Below are 25,441 nucleotides of genomic sequence, written 5' to 3'. Positions count from 1 at the left end.
CTAACAAAAAACACAAAGATTGTGTTGTTTGTTCTAACAGAAAAATCAAAGGAGGAAGAAGAGAGACGATTTATATTTGCGAAACATGTGAATGTAAACCAGGTCTTCATGTGGGTGAATGTTTCAAAAAATATCACACCATGAAAAATTATAGAGATTAAAATTACTTTTTGAATGTATCAATAATTTGAAATATAAAAAAATCCAAATAAATAAGTTTGTATGAAAAGAAACTCCAGCATTTTATTCTATTGCTGCGCTTGTAAAATCTGGGGTATTTAAAAAATTAAATCCCGAGTAGAATAAAGGAATCGAGAAAAAAGCAAGCGAGTGCAAAGGGTTAAAGAATAAGGAACCTTTTTTCTACCAACGGCTGTTTGGATATTTATAACATCATTCATGGACCATACAAAATTATCAACTGAAAAATTATCCTGCTGTATTTAGTCAAACATTTAATTAACTCACCCCTAATACCTTGGCAGGGCCAGACTAAATGATTTATCAGGCCTTATACGGCCCTCTGGCCAGACATTCCCCACCCCTAGTAACCTAATATGAGTGATGTTATATTACAAAGGGAAAAATATTTTTTTCCCCAAAAATGTCCCTGTCATAAGAGATAGAGAAAGACTATGAAAATGTTTCCAGATTTTAAAAAGCTAAAGACATATGGCTACTAAATGCAACACCTGACCCTAGTGTGAATTCTGGCCTGGAAGAGGATAGGATAATACGGGGTCAACTAACAAAACTGGAGATAAATGGCAGGTCAGATAAAAAGTATTGTCTGAATGCTAAATTTACTGAATTGGTACATATAATATGGTTATATAAGAAATACTATTTCCTAATGAAGTATCTATATATAAAAAAGGCTAATATGCAAAGTGTCCCCTCAGGAGTTCGACCGGAGACCAGGAGTTCGATCGCTTGCTATGACGTGCACTGACTACCAGGGAGTGGCGCAGAACAAAGGAAGGCCCCAGCCAGCAGGGGGAAGGAAGGCCCCAGCTAGCAGCCAGAAGGCCCGGATCGGCCCTGATCGCCAGCCAGGCCTAGGGACCCTACCTGTGCATGAATTTTGTGCACCAGGCCTCTTGTATAAGGATAAAACACCATGAGGTATGGAACTTACTCTTAAATTATTCCAAAAAACATACATGTGGCGGGGAGGGGGGAGTGGAAGGGGGTGGAGAGAGAGAGATTGAGAGATAGAGACAGAAACAGAGAAAGAGAAATTGAGAGTTTGAGAGATCAAGAAAGTGGGTGCAAAGCAAGTGGACTAAATATGACCAATAGGCAATTCTGAGTAAAGACTATACAGGTGTTCTCTGTGAAAGTTTTATTTTTATCTCTCCTGTGATAAAATTACTTCCGAAAAAAAGGCTGAAACATTGTATATCTACTGCTCATCAAAAAAAATCTTAAATCTCTTTTTTTGGGGGGATCAAAATGGTTTACTCACATTTGTTAAAATCAGAACCGAAATGATGTATGCATAAAAGGATAAAGTGGTTCTTTCACTATAGTGCACTGTATCCTTAATGTTCCATCCCCTGCTGCCCACTGACCAGGACATGTGGACTCAACAGAGCAATTACATGGACTCAAAATCATCTCAACTGGAAGTGCTCTCCGCTTCAGCCCAAGTGGCTTAGAATTAAAATATTCAAAAGCAACAATACCTTTATCTTTAGCTATTTTTCATCAATGTTAAGAAGCCATCAATTTTAAGGCTCACAATTATTTTTTATACCACTAAGAAAGGGAAAAAACATGGCAACTATAATTATAGGATGCCACCAATTGTTAACAACACCACAATTTCAGACATGTTAAATATGAAAAGACTAGAGGCCCAGTGCACAAAATTCATGCACTCAAGGGGCGGCCCTCAGCCCAGCCTGCGCCCTCTCGCAGTCCAGGAGCCTTCGGGGGATGTCCGACTGACAGCTTAGGCCCACTCCCCGCAGGGGAGTCGTCAGTAAGACACCCTTAGCACTGCCACAGAGGCGGGAGAGGCTCCCACCACCGCTGCTGCACTCGCCAGCCATAAGCCCAGCTTCTGGCTGAGTGGCGCTCCCCCTGTGGAAGTGCACTAACCACCAGGGGGCAGCTCCTGCATTGAGTGTCTGCCCCCTGGTGGTCAGTGCACATCATAGCAACCAGTTGTTCCTCCGTTCAGTCAATATGCATATTAGCCTTTTATTATATACTAGAGGCCCAGTGCATGATTGAATCATACACATGTAGGGTCCCCTACACGCTTTGGCTTTTGATCGCAGGGGAGCTGGGTGCCTGTCCGCTGGTGCACCAGGCCTTTCAGAAGCCTCAGGTGCAGCAGAGGCTTCCGAAAGGCCTGGTGCCGGAGCAGACAGGCACCCAGCTCCCACTCTTTTGATGGTCCGAGGTGGGACGTGAGCCCCTTCTGTTCCGCAGCACAGCCATGGCGCAGAGGCTGAGCTTGCGCTGCCGCTGGCGACGCGAGCTCAGCGTCCTGCCGGCCCAATTGGCTACCCCGGCCACCCCGAGTCCCGCCCCCTGCGTCTCCCTCTGGCCCAGTCATGGGCGTAGCGGAGTGATGGTAATTTACATATTACCATTTTATTAGGTAGGATGATGTACCTCTTAAAACTGATGAAATCGTTTTTATTGTGTTTTCACAAACAATTAAAAACACACTCTACCAAGATGCTGAACAGGACTTTCCTGTTATCTGGAGACTAGCAGTAGGAACCAAAGATGGGAAGAAAGTAGAGCTAAATGCCTGACACTTTAAAGAAAGCTGTAGATGTATAGGGGCCAGGCACCTTCTCCTACATTCAGTTGGGACAGAGGCTACCATGATGCTATCGGTCAGAACCACAACTGGCCCTGACCTTCACCCCAGTCTAGAGAATGAATGAAGGAGTGGTCATAGTACACAACAAAGAGGCTTTTCTTTCTCTGTGATCCTTATCAATTTCTCCCACTCCTCTAAGTCGAGTAGGTATTTGTTTTTATTTCCAGTTTTGTGCCACTATAAACAATGCTGTAATAAATATCCTTTAAAAATGTCATTAGTGGTATACTTTTATTTCTAACAGGATACACTCCCTAGAATGGGACCAATGTATCTCATTATAGGTATTTTTCATCTTCATAGATGTTGCCAGATTGCTTTCAAAAAGTAGGTACATACACTTTACCCTTTTTGCCCATCAGCTCTACATGCTATTTTTGCCAATTGGATATCTTATTGTTACCTTAATTACATTTCCCTGCCTATTCATGAATTGGGACATCGTTACATATATGTTTGTTGGCCATGTGAAGAGCTTTCCTATCCATACCCTTGTTTTTCTCCTTTTTTTCTACCAACTGTTACAACATTTATATATATTAACCTTTCACCTGTCATCTATATTAGAAATGTTTTTTCCAGAACTATCATTTGTTATTAACTTTGTTTATGGTATCTTCTGTCCACAAGAGTTTTTATTTTGTTTTTATATGGTCAATATATACATAAATATATAATTGCACCCATACACATATATATATGTATGTGTGTGTATGTATGTGTGCACATTTATATATTTAAAACATATGTATCCATCTTTTAAAGATTCTGAAATCCCAGTAACTATATGGAATGTTTAATAATCAAAAATGACTGAGAAGGTATCTGTCTCATATATATAAATGAGGAATAGCAAGAAAGATGGATTTGACCAAACAGGGTTGAAGAAGTTGTTACTGAAAAAATAAAGTCATTTCATGTTTATTGCTCCCATCAATGAGATTTCAATGAACCAGTTATATCTAACTTATTTAAGCGCAGAAAGTATTATGATTCTCATCCTCATCTTCATTTTTTAAATGAAGAAATTGAAGTATGGTGAAAAGCCACAGTGACTAATACAGCTGAGATTCAATAGTATGTATCTTGAAACACAATAACAGTGTCAATACAAGTCTGGGGTAGCATTTAGGAACAAGCTGCTTACCTTTCAATAGCTAATTCTTTGTTAGAAAGTTGCTGCACTGTAATCACTACCTTCTTCTCTATTCCTTGCTTCAATTTGAAATAAAATTTATCTCTGTCCTTAGGCACAGGACTGAAATATGCAAAAAGAAAAGGAATTATCAATACAATAAGTAATACAATAACATAAGATAACCTATTCCAACATTAGAATGAGACAACAAAGTATTTAAGCAACAACACCCTTATTCTTAAAATGTACTAAACTCTCATCCTGCCACACAGTAACTATCTATAATAATAAAAGCATAACATGCTAATTAGATGAGACGTCCTTCTGGACATCCTTCTGGACAACCTTCCGGAAGCCAGGGCTGTGAGGGAAGCCCGTGTCCCAGGTGCCAGAGGGAAGCCGATGCCGGCAGCAGGGGGAGGGAAGGCCTACTCTTGCACGAGTTTTGTGCATCAGGCCTCTAGTAAGTTTATAATCAACAAAACCTAACAGAGGTTAAAAAAAAGATTTTGTAAATGACATCATTTCAAATTTTAGTTTTTAAATTTAACAAATTTAGGAATATGATTTAATAACTTTTTTTTAATTGATTTTAGAGAGGAAGGGAGAGGGATAGAGACAGAAACATCAATGATGAGAGAGAATCACTGATCAACGCCCCCCACTGGGGATTGAGCCCACAACCCAGGCATGTGCCCTTGGCCAGAATCGAACCTGGGACCCTTCAGTCCACAGGCCGACGCTCTATCCACTGAGCCAAAATGGCTAGGGCAATAACTTGTTTTTAAAGACAGTCCCATGTCTGATTTAGCTGTAAGTGCAATTCTGAGTTCTTTTAACATAGTGAAACCCTAGGCAAAAGAAAATTAGAAGACGAGCATACTTTTAAGCATCTAGAATGTGAGATGACTGTGATATATCTAGGAAAATATACAGTAAAAAATGGACAAAATGATATAGATTGCAGCAGTCTAGCCTAGGCAAGACTGAATATTCATAAGAATTATTATTAAAACAATAAATGTCTAAAATATAGGTTGTCTTCTCTGAAAAAGAAAAAAACCTTGAGTAACTTATTTGACCTAGGATCAATTTCTGTATCTATAATAAACAGATAAAATACCTACCTAACAATTATTAAAATTGAAAGCACAGTTAAGGCACTTACTAGTAAGTGATCATTAGAATATGATTGGCCCTACCAGGTTTGGCTCACACAGAGCTTGGAATAAAAATCCTTCACCAAGTGTAAGGACCAATGCGGGTTAGGAATGAATGAAGAAAAAACATGGAGCCCTTGCCGTTTTGGCTCAGTGGATAGAGTGTAGGCCTGCGGACCAAAGAGTCCCCAGTTGTTCGATTCGGTCAATGGCACATACCTCAGTTACAGGCTCCTCCCCCAGCCTGGGCCCTGGTCAGGGCATGTGCAGGAGGCAACCAATCAATGTGTTTCTCTCACATCAATATTTCTGTCTTTCCCTTTCTCTTCCACTCTCTCTAAAATCAATAGAAAAATATCCTCAGGTGAGGATTAAAGACAAAAGAATATAACTGTATCCTATTATCCGCCTATTTTTGAAATGGAGAAAACATTCTAAATATACAATAGAATGAACTGGTTAAGTAAATGATGGTCAAACCACATAATATACTATTGGTAACCATTAAAAATAATTTTGATTAAAAACATTTTAATGAAAAATCTTATAAAGTTAAAAGAAAAATTTGTATGTAAAGGAATAAATAAAAAAATACCTCCTAGAAATAAACAAAGGAAATAACTAAAATATTAAGTGATTGTCTTAGCTGACAATCACTACAGCTGTTTTTTATTCTACCTTTATTATTTTACTACCTTTTCTATAATAAATATCAAGACGTTTAAATATTAAGAAAAGCACTTACATAAAATATTTTAAAATCAGGAGAAAAGTGAAACATATTCATTCACCAAATATTTCTTTAGTATTTTAAAGCTTTAAATGAACATTGTATAGTTTCTAGGATCTTTATATTATCCAATATCATATTTCAGGCACAATATCAATTTTTATTCTTTCCAAATAACCTCACCTAAAGTTTCCTTTTCCATCATCTTCTTTTACCTCCAAGGAGACACTGAAGGTAAACACATCATTGTCGGGGGTAGGAATAACTGAGTCTTTAACATCAGACACTTGTCTGGAAGAACGTTTGAATGCTGTACAGAAACTATATAAAATTCTGCTTACCTAAAAGAATAAAAATGGGAGTACCATTAGGCAAGGCTTTAACTGCATTTTTTTTATACCCTTCTCTCCTAATTCTTGAATCTATAATTTACCATAACACAGTTTTCTTCAGCAGATAGAGTGTAAGCATATATATAGTTTATAATATATGTTATATAGTCTGTAATATACTGTATATATAAATATATATATAGCTACTTCTTTTGATCTGGCATTTAAACACAGTAATAAAGATATTTAAGTTCACAAAAGAACTCTATTTATTTATAGATGTGTCTAGACCTCAGAATATAGTATGAATCCAAAGATAATTATGAGAATGATGCCAGCATCTAAACCTTCCCAATCAACACACACAAACAAGGTTTTAGCCCAAGTTGTCAATTTCTCTTTTCACTTCCCTCAACTTCAGAGGACTAGACATTTAGGCATAGAATGAAGCAAATATTGGTTTTCACAATAAACAAACACAATAATATGGTTTAGTTCCCAGTGTTGTTATGCACTGTGGTTGTGATATAAACACATTGCAGGATTCCAGAATGCAGGCTGAAGTGGTCTTATCTATTTTACTAGTATTAAGCCACCCTCATACACTTCCCCTAAAGTTGAGAAATATCACACACTATTCCAGAAGTTATTCTTTTCCTCAGTTCCAAAAGAAGCATCATACCATCTCACATCTGTGTAAGCCTAAAGCACAAAAGACCTTCCAAATCTCTTGGGCCACTCATGGGTTGAATGAAGAAAACAAGATGAAATAAGAAGGGTTTAACAAAGGCCATATTTTCAAAACCTCACATTGGGAGGAACAAGTAAAGAGACTTCTCTGAATGTTAATAAATCCTTCACTTTAAATAGAGTGGATTCAAATTACTCACTGAATTATATTTGTCTAGGACTGTAATATTTTGTAATTTGCTTGAAACAAGAACACTTTCATCAACAGTAGAATTTCTTAAAGTATGGGGTCTTTCCTCATTTTCCTATCTTGTTATATTCATATATTCTACCTTTTCTCATACATTCAGTCTATCACATTCAAAAACAAGTAATTCTCAAACCTCCATCAGCAATACTTACACATATTAACCTATATTACCCTAAAGTGCCTTGCCAATGCTAAATTCATAGCTTCTTAAATATATACTTTTAACTGTATAAGAATGTTTAACTTCAGCAATATCACATTGCACATAAATTTTTTAATATTCTAATGTGTCATCTGATTTTAATGTTATATCAATGAATAAAAAAAAACAGGGTTGGCATTAATAAAAACTGTAGACCTCAAATCTTATACATTTAAAACAATGATAAATTTACTCATTCTTTCCGCAAATATGTTTTGAACATGTTCAGTGCACTAAGTATTATACAGCAGTTAACACGGAGCTTACATTCCAGCACATACATGAAAGCTGAATGTGCTTGAGGTAGGTGAGGACTTATTAGGTAAGCCAAAAGCAAAAATGTTTAGTCTCAACTGGATACTTATTTGACTTATCTCAGTAATTTAAGTGTTATAGAGGAAAACAGAACCAAAGAACATGCTAAGGGTAAGTCATTAATAGCGTGCCTACAAAGTAAAGTGTAAATAGGAACTTTAAACTACTTTTGGTTCTTTGAGTGCTCCCTACCTTCTAACCCCCAATAAAATGTGAAATCTATTGGTTCCTTCTTACACATTCAACTTCAGCATATTTTTAAGAAAGCACTATATGTGAAAACAGGGAAATACCTGTTTTGCCTGTTTTACATAATTTTTCATACATTTGTATAGTCAAATCCCAACTATATTTCTTTTTTTCTCCTCTCTTATATCTTCTATTTCACTTTCTTTGTGTCAAAGCTATCAGCAAGCCTACCACATCAAAAATAGTCAAAAAACTTGGCAAATTCTAAAGTAAATGGCAAGGCTCAGGAATTTCTCTTTTAAAGGTTAGGTATATGGGGCTGAGCCAGAGTAGGTAGAGAATAATGGGGGTTGGGGGGATCAGACTACACCTTTCTCTCTTTTTGGAGGAAGGACACAACAGTACATTGACATCATTAACAGCAATCAAACTGCATTTAGTCCTGAACGTATCTTACAAGTTGCTATTTCCAACAAAAGGTTAAAATCATTTGTGAATTCTAGAGTGGGTAAATAAGCTGGAATAGTATCCACAGATTAGTAAGGTAGAGAGCTTCAGAAACAATAATGACCAATATCTATAGTTACTCGAACAAATTGGGTAACCAATATCATGACAAGAAAATTAACACAAGCCATGGCAAACATTTCTATATATGCCAACTATTGTGTGCGCGCACGCACAGACACACACAAAAAATGTACTAGAATAGGCCTTTTCTTTGCAGAAGGCAAAAGTTTATTGATATAATACAGTATAATTTTTTCCCCAGAACGCAGTACCTACAGAAAGCATTAATTAAACACAAAACTACGTTGAGATTGTTGTTGTTGGGATTGTGTTGTTGGTTCTGAAGAGGTGAAAAGGAGAGTGCATGTATATACATGGAAAGGAAAAACACCAAAATCTTAATTCTGGTGAAATTTTGAGTAACTTTTTTTTCCCCAGTATTTTCCAAATTCTCAAATATGTACTACATTTTAATAGTTTTTTTTTTTTTTAAAAGTGCTATTTTAGCTCTGGCTCGGTGGCTCAGTTGGTTGGAGTGTAGTCCTGTACACCTAAAGGCTGTGAGTTCAGTTCCCAATTAGGGTGCATACCTAGATTGCAAGTTTGATCCCCAGCCAGGGAGCATAGGGGAGGCTACCATCTCTCTCACAATGATGTTTTTCTCTCTCTCCCTCCCTCCCTCCCTCCCTCTCTTCCCTGATTTCTAAAATACATCATTAGCCCTAGATGGTTTGGCTCAGTGAATAGAGCATCAGCCCTCAGACTGAAGGGTCCCAGGTTTGATACCAGTCAAAGGCATGTACCTCGGTTGCAGGCTCAATCCCTGGCCCTGGTCGGATGCATGCAGGAGGCAACCAATTGATGTGTCTCTCTCTCTATCTCTCCCTCTCCCTTCCACTCTCTCCAAAAATCAATGGAAAAGTATCCTGGGTAAGGATTAACAAAAAAATAAATAAGTAAATAAAATATATCATTAAAAACATATCCTGCCCTAACTGGTTTGGCTCAGTGGATAGAGCCTCGGCCTGTGGACTAAAGGGTCCCAGGTTCGATTCCGGTCAAGGGCATGTACCTTGGTTGCGGGCACATCCCCAGTAGGAGGTGTGCAGGAGGCAGCTGATCGATGTTTCTCTCTCATCGATGTTTCTAACTCTCTATCCCTCTCCCTTCCTCTCTTTTAAAAAAAAAATCAATAAAATATATTTTTAAAAAAAACATATCCTTAGGCGAGAATTTTTTTAAAAAGACATTTACTGCCCTGGCCCGTTTGGCTTAGTAGATAGAGCACCTCCCTGCGGACTGAAGGGTCCCAGGTTTGATTCTGGGCAAGGGCATGTACCTTGGTTGCAGGCACATCCCCAGTAGGGGGTGTGCAGGAGGCAGCTGATCGATGTTTCTGTCTCATCAATGTTTCTAACTCTCTATCTCTCTCCCTTCCTCCCTGTAAAAAATCAATAAAATATATTTTTTTAATAAAAAGACATTTACTTAAAATAATATAGTTAATTAAATAACACAGCCAATTTTTCAAAAATAAATATTTTTACTAATATTGGTAAAAGAGGATCAACTCTTTTAAAAAGACCATATGTCAGTACCAGGTGGGTACAAGTCTTATCAGGGGGAATCACTTGATAAACTATATAAATGTCTAACCACTACACTGTACATCTGAAATTGATATAATATTAAATGTAAACTGTAAAAGGAAAGTAAATAAATAAATAAATAAATAAATACACCATATGTTAAGAAAATTTCACCCAAAAAATAAATGTAGAAAAATCATTCTATAAAAGACACCTGGAAAGATATGTATTAAAATTTTAAAAACATCTTGCTCAAATTTATTACTCAGTGAAAGGAGCTAAAATAAGAGGCATATCATAAAATAAAATAAACTTTTTAAAAATTTATAAAAATCTATGGAAAATACTAACAGCATAACTTCTGAATTAATTTCTAATGTAAAGTATTTTGCTAAAATAACATCAATAAAAACCAGTGCATTAAGAATTAAGATCTTCCCAATGATACTGTTAAATTTCTCATGAAACACCTCTGAATGCCTAAAACCAGATGATAACAACTCTGTTTCTAAAATATAACACTGAGAATTGCTAGTAATGAATGTTAAAACATACAAATAACACAAAAATCAAAGTCTGTTTTGAAGAAAATGATCACACTGACTAGTAGAAATAAATTCTTAAAGAGTCAACTAAGCCTTTAAGAACAGTTTTGTATAATATAGCCATAAAAATGTAACAAGAACAGGTGCCTTCTTGGCTTTTTTCTCTATGCTTTCTGATATTTCACTTTTTCAGCAGAAGCCTAGCCTGTCATTCTCCTGTACAATGATCACCGGCAACAGGATTCTTCAGGCTGGATCCCAACTCTTTCGCCACAGATCACTGAGACTCACTCCAGCAGAGTCCTGCAGAACATCTAGGGTAGTGAGGCAAATGTGCCCTAAATCTTCTGTGGGGTTAGAACCCCTAATCCTTGTGCCACAGGTCCAAAGAGGCCATCACCCTCTGCCACTGCTGGTGCCTGCTGCCTGTGGGACTCTATGGTGAAATAAGAGCATGACAGTACAGCTGGTAGTGGTAGCCACGTTGCTTATCCTACTTGAAAAGACATCTTCTTGCCTTTAACAAATTTCTACATGTCTCATCCAGGATTCTGAAAACAATGGAAAACAAATTAATTAGCAACACTGCTACACAGTACATATTTAAGCAATAAGAATGTCTATCACATGTTCCTAAACTATCTTTGCCAATTGTATGTGCTCACCAAGAGAACCCAAATACTAAAGACTAAAGTCGTCCCTTCATCACAGAACAAGAAACTTCTGGGAACCAAATAACCAGACAACTGGTAGATGTAAGAAAAAGACTTCAAATTAATTAAAGGGTAATTATTTTTTGAGGTGAGAGGAAGATCTTCTATAAAAGCATAGATAAAAACCAAAGGCAGGTGGGATGCAAACTCTATGACCAATCAATCCCTTTATAAAGTATAACTGAATGACAAAAATCCATATTTGCCTGTTACAATATTATAGCAACAGAAAAGTTATTACTGAAAATTACATGGGGCTTCAGAGTCAGAGACTTCCTTTGGAAACCCAGCTCCATCCTCTATTCTCTTAGCCTTCAGATAAGCAAAGGGTAACTACATGTGTCAAACAAACCAGAGCACTTCTGAGAATACAACAGAGTGCCATCAATAATACACCTGGAGAAGAGGGATAAACTATGACTGCTCCAGGCAAGGAGGAGCATAAGATCACCAGTTTAAATAAATACTATCTATGTCATGGAGATGTGATGAGTATTGAGTAAGTGCTCAGCATAGTGCCGGGCATAAGCTCTATGTTTATACTAGGTTATCTTCGTTTAGAAATGACGTCCTTTCTTCATAAAAATGTTTAAATTTATTTATTTTAGAGAGAGAGGAATGGAAAGAGAGAGAAAAAGAAACATCAATTTGTTGTTCCACTTATCTATGGATTCGTTGTTTCATTCTTGTATGTACCCTGACCGGGGATCGAACATGCAACCTTGGCATATCGGGCAAACGCTCTAATCAAATGAGCTGCCCAGCCAGGGCTAGAAAGGATGTCTTGTAATAAAGTTTAATGACAATTATATATTTTCCTTCAAGCAATGAATTTTACCACCAATGTCCTATAATGTAACACTTCGAAAAAATGCACTCTAAAAATCCACAATAATACATGGAAATAAAAAAAAAATACATGGACATCACTTGCTCACAACCTGCAAAGTGCCAAATATCCTCTCTAGAAATACTATTTAACCTTTTGCACTCGGATGTCGAGTGTGACTCAACACAGTTAGCATTAGAATAAAGGAATCGAGAAAAAAGCAAGCGAGTGCAAAGGGTTAATACCATATCCAAAATGGTAAGGATAAGAATTCCCCAGTTTTGTCCATGCGTTCTCACTGTTAAAGCTCTAAAAAATGACAAAGATGCTTGGCAGGGTGGCTCAGTTGTTTGGAGCATCATCCGAAGCACCAAAAGGCTGTGGTTCAATTCCCAGTCAAAGCACATGCCTAGATTGCAAGTTCAATCCCTGGTAGGGGCGCATACAGGAGGCAACCAATTGATGTTTTCTCTCTCTCTCTTTCTCTCTTCTCTCTCTCTCTCTCTCTCTCTCTCTCTCTCTCTCTCTCTCTCTCTCTCTCTCGTCAATGAACATGTCCTTGAATGGGGATAATAAAAAATAATAAAAAATTAAAAATTTTTAAAACCTCAAAAATGACAAAGATTTCCCCACCCATAAATAAGTGGATGCTATAATCCAAAGAGAGTTTCATACCGTCACAAATAAGAAGAATGCTGCAGCCAGGTCCCTTTCCACTTCCTTTTGCCGCAGTGTTTCTGCCTCTCCAAGCAGCAGGTTTTGCAACTCTTCAATGTTCACTTCCTTGCTGTTGAGTGCCAATTGTCCAGAAACCACATAGGGATATTAAATGATGACTGCCAACATGAAATGCCAGCACTCTACCATCAGAGTGTGTGTGTGTACATAAATGTTGGCTGAAATAGATTCAGAACTACTTCTCACACAGGCATGGATTCTGGTAGAGAACTCTATGGCTACAATCTATTACATGTGTCTGTGCAGGTTCATCTTGGTGTTCCGGGAATAAAGACTGACATGCCCCTCGTGCTTAGTATCAAACACACAGAAATCTACATTTCTATGATTTTACATGTTGTGGCCAGAAATAAGCTCTCAGAACTCCTGTTAATACAATGGTTGTTTACACTTCATGGTAAAGAGCAAAGAGAATAACTGCAGCTTTCAGCATTTTCTACTGACAACTTATATTCCCCAAAGCACACACACTGGCGACCTTGCTCACCCAAACCCATTGATTAAAGCCTAAGTACTAAAGTTCTAAAAGTGCAATTTCTTTTTAATTTGGAGAGAATTAACAGATGCAAAAAAGAAGAAAATTTCCCCATGTATTTACCAGCCATTTGATTCTGAATTATTTCTCCAGTCTTAAAAGAAACCACCACGTAAGAATGGCTAAAAGGAAGTTCCTGGCCCCTTCAAAGGCCTCCAAGTTGACACCCTGCTGTATGTGAGCATTTGTATGTTTAATTAGACCAGTTCTCTAGAGCCAAAGCCAGCCGCTAAGTGAATGTACATAACAAATAATCTCTAGTGAAACCACAGAGCTCTATGAAACCAATATCCAAGTGCAAGCAATATGCAACCATCATTCCTGGCAGAGGAAAAGGTATTGTTAGAAGCAGTTTTTCAAATCACATGGACCAATCAACTTGGGCAAAATAATAAAAAGGTACAAAAAAATTCCCTCTTTCTAACTAATCCTGAGCAATGACTACCATGGTGGGCTGGGAGGACAGCTCGTCAAGTGGCCTTTTCCTGTTACATCTGTAAGGCTGAGTGTGCCCCACCTATAATACCACTTTCCTGCATAGTTATAAGATTTGACTTTTCCATATTCAGTTCTATGCCAGTACAAATATGCTTTCTCTTTAGAAATATACTCCAAATTTATATAATATGGTACATACTCATACATACAAATTTATGACAGTGAGATTAGGACTCAAAAATACTACTCTAATTTGTCTCTTTAGCAAATATATTATACTTACTGCCTCTTTAATTTCACAGGTGAAAACGTGTATCTGAAATTCTTCTGAACCATGGGAACTCTCTGTAAATGCAAAGCAATTGCTCTCTGTTGTCCCATCATGTCCACGTGCACAGAACAGCACCTTATAGATTGGAAAAGATGCTATCTCCACATTGCTGGACTGATCTATGATTCTGCAGAACAGTGGTGGAAAATGAAATAAAATATTAACTATCAAAGAACAAAGGCAAACAGTTTTACTATGCGAATAACATATAAACATAATTATCTTAAAATCACAATATAAACTGGTACTCATAATGTGAGAAAACCATTTGTCTTCATATTCTTGCTATCCTCTCTAATAAAAGAGTAATATGCAAATTGACCATCACTCCAACACACAAGATGGCTGCCCACATGTGGTCAAAGATGGCTTCCCCCATGTGGACACAAGATGGCCGCCACAAGATGGCCAGCAGGGGAGGGCAGTTGGGAGGGACCCAAGCCTGCAGGGGAGAGCAGTTGGGGGGGACCAGGCCAGCAGGGGAAGGCAGTTAGGGGTGACCAGGCTGGCAGGGGAGGGCAGTTAGGGGCAATCGGGCTGGCAGGGGAGCAGTTAGGCATCAATCAGGTTGGCAGGGGAGTGGTTAGGGGGTGATCAGGCTGGCAGGCAGAAGCAGTTAGGGGCAATCAGGAAGGCAGGCAGGTGAGCAGTTGGGAGCCAACAGTCCTGGATTGTGAGAGGGGTCCCAAATTGGAGGGTGCAGGCTAGGCTGAGGGACACACACCCCCATGCACAAATTTCGTGCACCGGACCTCTAGTATGTATATAATGTATAAGCACACAAATTCTTCACCTTCTTTTGACAGTTACTTCACTTTTATGTTTCCTATGATCTAATTCACTTACTGGTAAAATCTGTCACCCATCCCTAAATGCTAGTCTTGTTCTGTTACAGGAAAAGGAAAAGGAATGCCAGCACAGAATAGCATAGACGATCCAAAGAGAGTTCATTTCTATTGAGAGCAGCACCTGTAAGTTTATCCAAGCCCCAGGTCACTGTTCAACTGAGACCTCTTTTACCCCCAAAAACAGTCAGAGTGGTTTCACAGATCCAATTAATAGCAGAATTTAAAAGGTGTAAGGAGAGGAACAAAAAAAAAGAAGTATAAGGAGTCTGTGGGATTTAAGAACAAATTATTCTCTGACTTTCCTATACAAATCCCAAGTCCTAGATTGATTTAAAAATTCAAGAACACTGCAGGGTCTCAAACTGTGAAACTGAGGGGTATCCACTAAAAACAGAGGCAAGTCAAAACACTGTGTTTGTCAAGAAGTATTTGGCACTTTGAAACTAAACAGATAACATTAAAAGCCATTTTGACATTTTTAAGAGTTATCATACAAACAATATATCTACAAAACCCTTTTCTGAAATATTCAAAGCATTTTTACCAAAATCCTGCAATTTATATTGCTATTTTAGAACTTAGCTAACATTTTTTTTTTCACATTCTAAACTTTAGAGAATGATGAAAATCAGGAAGGGTTTGAAAAAAGGTTAAGTCAACTTTCAGGGAATATTATAGGTTCAGGAAACATTCAACCTAATTTCCTAGACCTGGTATATTTTATTTGTTCATTCAGCAAATATTTACTGAAAACCTGGACCAGATACTACTCTAGACACTGAAGTAACAGCAGGGAAAAATAGAAATAACCTGCTCCCACGGAGCTTATGTCTAGTGAGGTAGACAATAAACAAATAAGCAAGTAAACTGTATATAATGTCGAGTCAAGGAAAAGTGCTATGAAGGGAAAAAAGAAAAAGAAAAAAAAAAAACCCAGTGAGGAGAAAGAATATAGTCACAGGTGTGATTGAAGGCTACTGGAGGGCTGAATGTTGGATTAACATCTGATTTACATGTAAAGAAATTCAAGGTTCGCCCTAGCTGGTTTGGCTCAGTGGATAGAATGTCAACCTGCGTACTTGAAAGGTCCCAAATTCAATTCTGGTCAAGAGCACATGCTGGGGTTGCGGGCTCGATCCCCAGTAGTGGGCATGCAGGAGGCAGCCAATCAATAATTCTCTCTCATCATTGATGTTTCTAACTCTCTCTCCCTCTCCCTTCCTCTCTGAAATCAATAAAAATATATTTTAAAAATAAAGAAATTCAAGGTTCAGATGACATTAAACATTATTACTAACTAGCGTTCCCGTTGCAGGAAAAATCCTGCAATAGGATTTCCTGCTGCACTCTACCCCGCCTCCGTTCCTCCCTTGTCGCCCGCCCGCCTTCTCCGCCAGCCCGCCTGCTTTTCCCTTCGCCCCCGGCCCTGACTTCACTCCTCCCTTCTCCTCCCCCCCCCCCCCAGGGCTTGCTTGCTTCTTCGAAGCTTTACTCCCTTCTGCAGCTCTTGGCTTCTTTCAACGCTGTCTTGATATGCAAATTAGCCGCCATCTTTGTTGGGTAATTTGCATACTCATCCTGATTGGTTGATTGGCATGGCTTGGCTGGTGGGCGTGGCTTAGGTGTAGCGAAGGTGCGGTAAATTTGCATATTTGTCTATTATTAGATTAGATTAAGCATAAGGGGGAAAAAAACATTTTGCTTCTTTCCAGTCAGATGAAAAGAGCTTAAAATGAAGGGCTCACTCCAATTTTTTGAACCACTGTTACATGACAAGGTGGAGGCATGCTTTTAGGCTCTTCAAAATACAAGAACAGAAATACAGGTATTTTATAGTTATATTTCCACTTATATTCTAAGCATAATTTTGCACATGCCCCTTGCAAATAAGGAACACAGTCTAAGCCTAAACATGCTTACTTTGCATTACAGAGTAAAAGTGAATTAACAGTAAGTACTAGGCTGATTTATGATATAACATCATCACCACCACACAAAATCTGCAATATGTCTAAGAGGAGAAATGGGATTACAGCTCACCTCACAGAACCTTCTGGAACATTTGGCACATACAGAGTAACAGGAAAGGGGTACTGACTCGAAGATTTCATAGTTGCCATTGCCCGTAAAGCCTCCACTTCATTACGTGGGGAAGAAACCTTCATACATCCTAAGTAGGTCAGTTTGTTAAATAAAACACTATTTTCTTCTGGCAATCCACTTGGAGAAGATGGTCTGGGTGTAGAAATTTCTAAAGAAAAAACAAAACAAAACACTCAAAAGTCAATGCAAAATTTCACAGAAACCTAAGAACCAAAGTGGGAGCTCTCAAACAGCACTGAAAAGCTGGTGGCCCTCATCTTAAAAACAAAGTTAATAGAATTTTTAAATTTTCAGTATCACTTTATCCCACTTCTCTATGGTTTCTCTGAGTTAAGTACAGTACCTGTATTTGATGGATCCAAAATTAACTGAAGAGATGGCTTATTTGTTTGGCTGGCTGAAACACCTCCAAGTGAATGGTCTGAAATCTCACTGGAACTTTGACGATCCATAAGAAGGCTGCCTTGCCCTTTCTCAGAATCTCTCAAAATCTCTTCCATGGCTTTTTCCAATTGTTCATCATTAGAAACTATCTATAGACAAAGCAAGACAATTCTGTTTCAATCATATTATGGTTCTGGAGCTGAATGAAACTATTTCACTTCTAGAAGAAATTAAAAAAATCTAAATATTTGTTTAAATATAATTACTTACGTCAAGAATTTATAGTTTTACCTAATTTTACTAGATAAATACAAAATCCTGAATTAAAAAAAACAGCCAAACTAGAAGATTATTAGTTTCAGAAAAGGTTTTCTCAGAAAACGCTTCAGGCAGTTTCCAACTACATCTGATCTGAGAACTTGTTTACAGAGATTTTCTTTTCTTGTTATTTTCTTTTTATTATTTCAGAACATATTCCAGAACCAAATAATCTTAAATGTATGGGCTTTAAAGGGAAAACTTGATAAGTGTAAATTGGCCACAGTCTACTGTGATATCATTTAAAAGGTCATATTTCTTATCATAACATAAACATATTTCTGATTTCTTTATAAATTTTGTTTTCTAGCTGCCAAGAGGAGTGTTGCTAATTCTTTATATTTATGTTAACTCAGGTTTTTCTTAAAAGCAGAGAAGACACAAAACCTAAGTAATAAATAACATCTTAAATACATTAATACTAAAATACAGATATTTAAAGAAATTTAAATAAAGCTAATGGTTATTTTAACAAAATTATAAAACTATATATCTTCAACATAATGTAAAATAGATATTTAATAACCTGATTTTTATATAATTTTATTAGATTTGTATACTAATATGCCTTTGATGCCATACATAAATTAAACAAAAATCATTTTTAAAATATGTAGCACTTCTGACTAACTTTTCTCTCTACTCCTGTTTCTAGAGGATAGATATGCAATTCTCATGCATGTATACCTGGGTTTGCTTGTTTTTTTCTTTGAGTTAGTAAAGGCAACACAAAAATGAAAAAGAAAAAGGAGCATAACCAAATACAAACACTAAAAATAAAAGACATATGTTTTTAAAGTATTTAAACAAGTCAACTGTTAAATCACATACAACAATGTTACCAGCTGATTTAAGGTCATAACAAAAAAAAAGTGAAAGTAAGCATAACTATTTATATAATCAACTTAAACCAGTAGTAAGAGAGACAAAACTATTCAGATAAATTATATTTATGTAAGATTTTACCATTAAGTCTAATTCCCAATTATCCTTTCTTTCTCCTCGTCTGTTCCTTCTTTCTAAATTCTGAATTAAAAGATAAATAACCAAAAGCAAAAAATTTCAAAAATAATAAGCCTCTAAATACATCAAACATTGCCTCTATTCTCACAGTCAACACTTGAGAAAAACCTTTGGATTTTATACATCTCCTTTCACCTAGTTAAAAAAGTCGTAATTTAAAATAGTATCGTTTGTAGGAAAGAAAAACTACCTTCAGTTCAGGTTTTTCTTCATCTTTTGTAGAAGTATCATCTGCATACTGAGGAACCAAAACAAATTCTTCACTGTTCTGTGTAGCCACATAATCCGATGACCCAGTAACCTTCTGTAATGAAGCTCTGACCTCCATTTCAGTTCTGCAAAAATCTCTTCCCACATCCACCTGGTCAAAGCCACAGGGATTAAAAACAAAAACAAAAACTATTGAATAAAAACATGAACTGATCAATCCTCAGCCTTTAAAAATGGCTCATCTGAAGAAGAATTCTGCTCACTAGTTAATTATCTCAAAACTAGGGAAGCTACCCTCTTGGACTGGGCCATATAATGGAAATATACTCTCTTCACCCTAAGTTTCCAGACTAAAAGAACCATATTGTTCCCTGAAAAACAATATAAACCAGCCCATATCTCAACTACTACTGTTTAACTCTATTTTTCTCCTAGAAATACTATTTTTGTTATTTTTAATAGAGGAAATAATTAAGCATGATATTAGAAGTATCTACAAATTCACACACAAAAAAAATACATTCACAGAATTATTTTGTAATTAAATCTAAATGTGTTAAAAAATCGTATCTCCTCAAGACCATATATAGTACTTCAAAAAATATTTTATGTTACTAAAATTAACTAATATGCAATTCAACACCCTAAGCCATATATCTTTTCTTTTCGAGACACATTACCACTTATGAGATGGGGCGGCGGGGGGGGGGGGGGGGGGTGTCAAAGCTTTCTCATTGCATTTATGTAGCAAACAATGTTACAGTGATCAAATACAGTGTAATTCTATTTTCTGGATAGATCTCTACACCACAGAAACTCAACAATCTCCAAATATTCACACTTTAACTCAACATGAATACTACAGAGCAGAGACACTGCACTCAGCACTGGAGTTACATCAGTGAATAGGCAGACTAGTTGCCTGCCCTCCTGGAGCTGACATGTAGTGAGAAAACAAGCAATGAAGCAAATAAGGCAATTCCATATCACTCTAAAGGCTATGAAGATAATGAAAAAGGTTAATGTGACAAAGGGTAGCTTAGCTGTAAGGAGTGTAGGGACAGCTGTAAGTAAGGTGGTGGGAAAGGATTCTCCAAAAGGGAAATATTTGAACTGAACCCTGAAAGATAATAAAAAGGACCTGCTCAGTGACCAAAGGGTATATGAAAAGGGGTAAAACAAGTAAGTCAAGGTTAAATGAGAGGACCATATAACTATAGTAAGCCTGCTGATCTAAGCCTAAATTCCCCCAGAAATGTTCTTTTTCTCTTTCTAATTAGGTTCCTTTGTTCATTGCAGCATATAAATATGGCTGCAATACCTCATTTTGCCATTAGGTGACACTAACACCATTACTCCTGGCCCTTAGGAAAAAAATTACTTGCAGCTTCAAGTTAAACTTAAAAAATTACTTCCCAACTTCATAAAAAAAAAATCAAAAATTCCACTGATATCGAAATAAAAAATAATTATACTCCTAGGCCAGTGGTCGGCAAACTGCGGCTCACGAGCCACATGCGGTTCTTTGGCCCCTTGAGTGTGGCTCTTCGGGCGCGCACGTACAGTGCAATTGAAACTTCGTGGCCCATGCGCAGAAGTCAGTTTTCGGCCTGGGTGAGTCTATTTTGAAGAAGTGGCGTTAGAACACTCAAGGGGCCAAAGAGCCGCATGTGGCTCGCGAGCCGCGGTTTGCCGACCACTGTCCTAGGCTAACAAGATAGCCATTATTTATTTGTTAGACATGTTAATATCCTTCTTTTTTAAAACCCTTCAAGTACATTCATCTTTCCTCTCAAAGTTTTTCTCATTTGATATGTTATATGTTTCTAAAAATGCAGTATGTGTTAGCAGCCATGTCTTTACCCCTCCAGATTGCCCCATGAATCCTTGATTCCCAAGACACATTCCAGGTATTCTTTGTGTGGCCAAACCTTCTCCAAGTCCTTTTCAGCTGCCACTCTTCTACTTATCTACTTAATATCTACATGTTAGAAATTCCTCAAGTTCAGGTCCTGAGCTTTTTTCTGATTCCTTGCTGCACACTATAAGTAATATCGCTCATTGTCATGAATTTAAATACTATCTATATGTTGACAGGTCCCAAATTTCTATCCCAATCCAAATGACTCCTCTAAATTCCTGATTTGGAACCCATATGGAATTCTTCTCAGTAACACAAATGTGATCAAAATGGAATTTCTAATGTCTTCTCCAAACTTGCTTCTCATTCTGATTTCCCATTTCAGTAAGTAACAACACCTTCTACCAAGTTACACACACAAAATATCTGGGTCTCATCCTTGACTCATTTCTACTGCATTCCTCACATCAGCATGTCAGCCCCACCTCTAAAATACACCCCACATCTATCCCATCTTGCTCTATATCCATTTTACCAGCCTAATCCAAGCAATGTTTTTATCTACTATAAAAGTCTCTAACCCATCTCCTTCCTCCATTCTACTCCCTAATTTACTTCACAGAGCTACCAAAGAACACTTTTAGAAAATACACTGAATTACATTAAAACTCCAGACTAAAATCTTTTCACTAAAATTCAAACAAAATCCCAACTCCTTAACAGCACTTGCAAGGCCCAACACACTCTTGCCTCTGTCACTTTATCATTTCAACTCTTTAATCACAGAAAATTCAGACCCAACTTACAGTCTTAGCTCTTGCTTCCTACCTTCGTATGACTGACTCCACTGGTATCAGCTTTCATTCACCCATTCAACAAATATTTTATGAGTCCCTACTAGCTAGAAACTATAATGGGAACTGGAGACTAAATGATGAGTAAAAACAATGCAGTCCCAGTCTTCCCAAAGCTAACATTCTTATGGAAGAGATACATAATACAGAAGAAAGTAAATCGGGATCACATACTGGAATAAGTATTACAGAAGGCTAGGAGAAGGCAGGAGGCAATACGGATCCAGCTGATATTTGGGCTTAATAAGAATGAGTAAGTCATGGAAAGAACTAGGGAGAAAGAACTTGCTGTGAGAAACGCCTTACTGAGGAATGGAAAGGAGGCCATGATAGCTAGATCGTAATGAGTATGGGTGAGGATAGTAGGAGATGAGATGTGGAAAGGACAGCAGAGAAGCCTGAGGCCGTCACGATGCTAAGGCTATCTAAATAAGCACCCTCCCCAAACCCAAACTCTGTTTTGTTTACCAGGGAATATTCCATTCCTGGCACAGTACATAGTAGATATTCAATAAATGTGTGGAACAAATTGTTCTTAAAAGCACCCATCAGTTGAAAGTTCTCACAAAATAGCAAATGTAAAGCCAGCACTCAAGTCTGACTTCAGAGTAATGCTCTGACCTGCACGTCACACTGCCTTTTACAGTCTACTCATCTGCTGAGACCAGGGTTGGTATGTGCCTCAACAGAAGGCCACTGTGCACACCGGACCTCCTGCACTCCTTTCCACATCAAAACTTACCTGTCTCTTCCCCCAAAGCATTCTTCTTAGATCAGTGATAAGTAACCTGAGAGTTAACTCTGAATTAGAGTGTTAATAAGTATTAATGGTTGCTCAATTCAAATTAGATTTGCGGAGATCTTTTAAATATGGATCTTGCTGTTCTGTGAACTCAAGATTAATAGATTTGTTTCAATTCAGCAAGTAAAACAGAGCAGTACACAAAAGCAAAACCGCTTTTAAAGGCATTTAGTTAAAGGCTGCCCTATTATAATCTAAAAATTAGAATGTAAAATCTGACAAAGAATGTTTATGTCTCTTCAGATTAAAAAACAACAATACTGGGAACTATAGTCTAGGCATAAAAATTTTAATTTTTAGGGCATTTTAAAGGTAATATGAGAATAAGGACAGAAAACTTATCAGTGCTACCAAAAATATGATATCTTTTTCTTCTATTCATTACCTTCTCCCCTGCTCTGAACCCAAAGAAACTCAATAAATATTCTTGATTTAATTAAATCACATAAACATCCCCACACCTGTGACAATTTTGACACGTGAAATCCCTATTAATTCTTACTCTAATGCCACATCATTTTTGTCAAATGAGCAATATACCTAAATTAGCATCTCACTTGGATGCCTCAAACTACAATTTTCACATCTACTAGAAACCGTATAACCACATTCAGCAAAGTCTAACTGGCAGCTATCTTCTTCCCAAAATAACCAAACACATTCAAAAGATAAAGTCGTAGTGCACATGGTCCAATTTCTTTCTGTGCCAAATGCAGTTAGTCTGCTTCTTGCTTTTATATTACGTGTTTGCACGGATTCATTTTCAAGTGGCTCTTAAACTGAAATAGAAAACTAAAAAAAATGAATATAAGTCCAAATTTGGTAAGCAGGAAAGACTATGAGGCATGAGAATTAGAATGACTATAGAGACTCATTACAAAGGTGGAAATAAAAAATATTCTTAATTTACAATAAGAATACAATTATACTAATATGTATGTGTGTATGCAAGTATGTCCTTGGCCCTGAAAAGGGCACAAAAGGGTCTTATTAATTCACATTACTTTAGTGGACACCTCCTTTTATTAGTCCAGCAAGCATCTGCAAAACTACTTTTCTGAGAATAAGGCTTCTCTGTATTCAAACTACATAACTTTTATAGGAACCTCAACACTGTGGCCAAACAGATTCAAAGGTAAACACGGAATCCAAAGTAGACCAATTAACCTATTTCCTAAGATTTCTGGACTGATGACCAAAGAGTTCATCATGACAGTGTCCCTCTCACAGCAGAAACTTTTAAGATGTAAACTGCGAATTGTTGGTGGCCATGTTTTTACCCATCTGAGGAATGCGAGTATGTAGGGAGAGAGTGAGAAGTCAATCCTATACACAGACAAGCAAGAGAGTCTTACTTGAGTCCATCACTTTGAGTCACTCCTGAAGCCTAGCTCCATCTGTTCCCATCCCCAGTCTTGGTAAATCCACTGTTGCTTTAATTCTATAAAATATCCCTTCCAATAAATTCTTTTTGCATAAGCTAGTTTAAATTGAGTTTCTGTCACCTGAAGCCTAATGAGTGCTAATATAACTATATGCTAGCCAAAAGACATACAAGCTTATATTTTAACAGGCTGCAGATGGCCATATGGTTTCATATAGTAGGTATGAGAACAGTAATCTGGATAAAGGAAGAGCAGAAAATCTGAAAAGTTGACAATAATTTCCCAGATTAACAACATAGTGGGTATAATGAAAAAATAGAGAAATGACTTACTTGAAATAATTACAGGAACAAAAACAGGATAACACAAGTGGTACTCACAATCAAAGGATGGTTTAAAAGACTACAGAAGGATGTTTTATAACCAAAATAGGAAGCCAGTAAAGGACAAAAAGGAATTTAAAATGGTAGGTATGTTATGATTATTGCTACATAATACTCCTGTCATAAAAATAGAATGTAATACAGGAAAAAAATATTTTATTTAAAAATCTGTATTAGGTTGATGACATTCATAGGTTAACTGTGATAGATCAGATTATTTTTACCAATTTTTTACTCCCTCTCTATTCCAGAATTGTACATTTGTGCCTCTGGCCATATTACTTTGTATTGCCTCCCAAAAGAGTAAGTGAGGCAAAATATTTCCCTGCCCAAAGCATTTTGGGCTAAGCCACAGAATATCAATAAACAAAACCTGAGCAGACAGTTTAAATTTGCTTGCGTTATTCGCCTTGGTCTCTTGAGAAGACCAAGAAAAGAACATGGGCCCAAAATGCAACATGTGAAAAAGACCTGAATTTAATCCACAGCCGGAAGTATAGTCTCTCTCACAGACCCCCAGAACCATGAGTTAAAAAATGAAATATTTATTGTTGAAGCTATCAAACATTTCACTATTGTTACACAGCACTACCAAAGCAACAGCTAATTAAGTGATCTACTATTTTTAAATTTCTTCAGCATTGTTATACTATCTTGAAATTAAATAAAAATCAGGAAAAGCTAACAGCAACTAACAAATCAATTTCTCAAGGAAATACTGATATGGCTCTTAACTATTACCTAAAAAAACTCCAGTGGTTTCTATAATTATTATTGACATTCCACTGAATTAAAATGTACTTTAATAGTCTACCCTTCTAATACTAATATTTAACTCTAGATATATTCAGTTATGTAAAACTTTAACCCATGTCTCATACTGTAGTTTAGAAAAGCCTACTCAGCAATAACTTCTAGGCAATAAATATAAATTTAAAATATTTTAAAATAAATATACTCAAAAATTTTAATGAGTATTAACTTTAACTCTATATTTTTCTCTTGGTTTTTCTGCTATAATTACATATGCAATCAATTCAAAGATAAAGTTGATGCAAGTCAGTTTCATAAACTTGGCTTAAGACTAATCATCATCTTTTGTGCCCAATGAGTACAGGTATATGGTCAAGGGAAAAAAATCCACGATATGACAGAATACAGTACAGAGTCCTTCTCTCCTTTCCTCCCTCC

The 25,441-nt window shown here is 37.0% G+C and overlaps 1 protein-coding gene across 4 annotated transcripts in view; it reads right to left on the bottom strand.

Moving 5' to 3' along the window:
* Positions 1-25,441, bottom strand: part of LOC103289977 (rab GTPase-activating protein 1-like) — a 438,759-nt gene that overhangs the window by 368,718 nt on the left and 44,600 nt on the right. For 2 of the 4 annotated variants that reach the window (XM_054712112.1, XM_054712113.1), the window contains exons 2-7: positions 18,946-19,116; positions 17,374-17,563; positions 16,968-17,178; positions 14,032-14,206; positions 6,057-6,214; positions 3,993-4,103 (exon numbers count right to left, since the gene is read on the bottom strand). In XM_054712112.1, the coding sequence (XP_054568087.1) occupies positions 3,993-4,103; positions 6,057-6,214; positions 14,032-14,206; positions 16,968-17,178; positions 17,374-17,563; positions 18,946-19,083 (983 nt within the window). In that variant the 5' untranslated portion in view covers positions 19,084-19,116. Of the gene's footprint in view, positions 1-3,992; positions 4,104-6,056; positions 6,215-14,031; positions 14,207-16,967; positions 17,179-17,373; positions 17,564-18,945; positions 19,117-25,441 lie in introns of those variants that run through there. The other 2 variants (XM_054712114.1, XM_054712115.1) reach the window with 2 other exon arrangements.

Source organism: Eptesicus fuscus, chromosome 22 (genome assembly GCF_027574615.1).
Source record: "Eptesicus fuscus isolate TK198812 chromosome 22, DD_ASM_mEF_20220401, whole genome shotgun sequence".
NCBI classification, from domain to species: Eukaryota; Metazoa; Chordata; class Mammalia; order Chiroptera; family Vespertilionidae; genus Eptesicus; species Eptesicus fuscus.
This window is presented reverse-complemented; position numbering and strand designations above follow the sequence as displayed.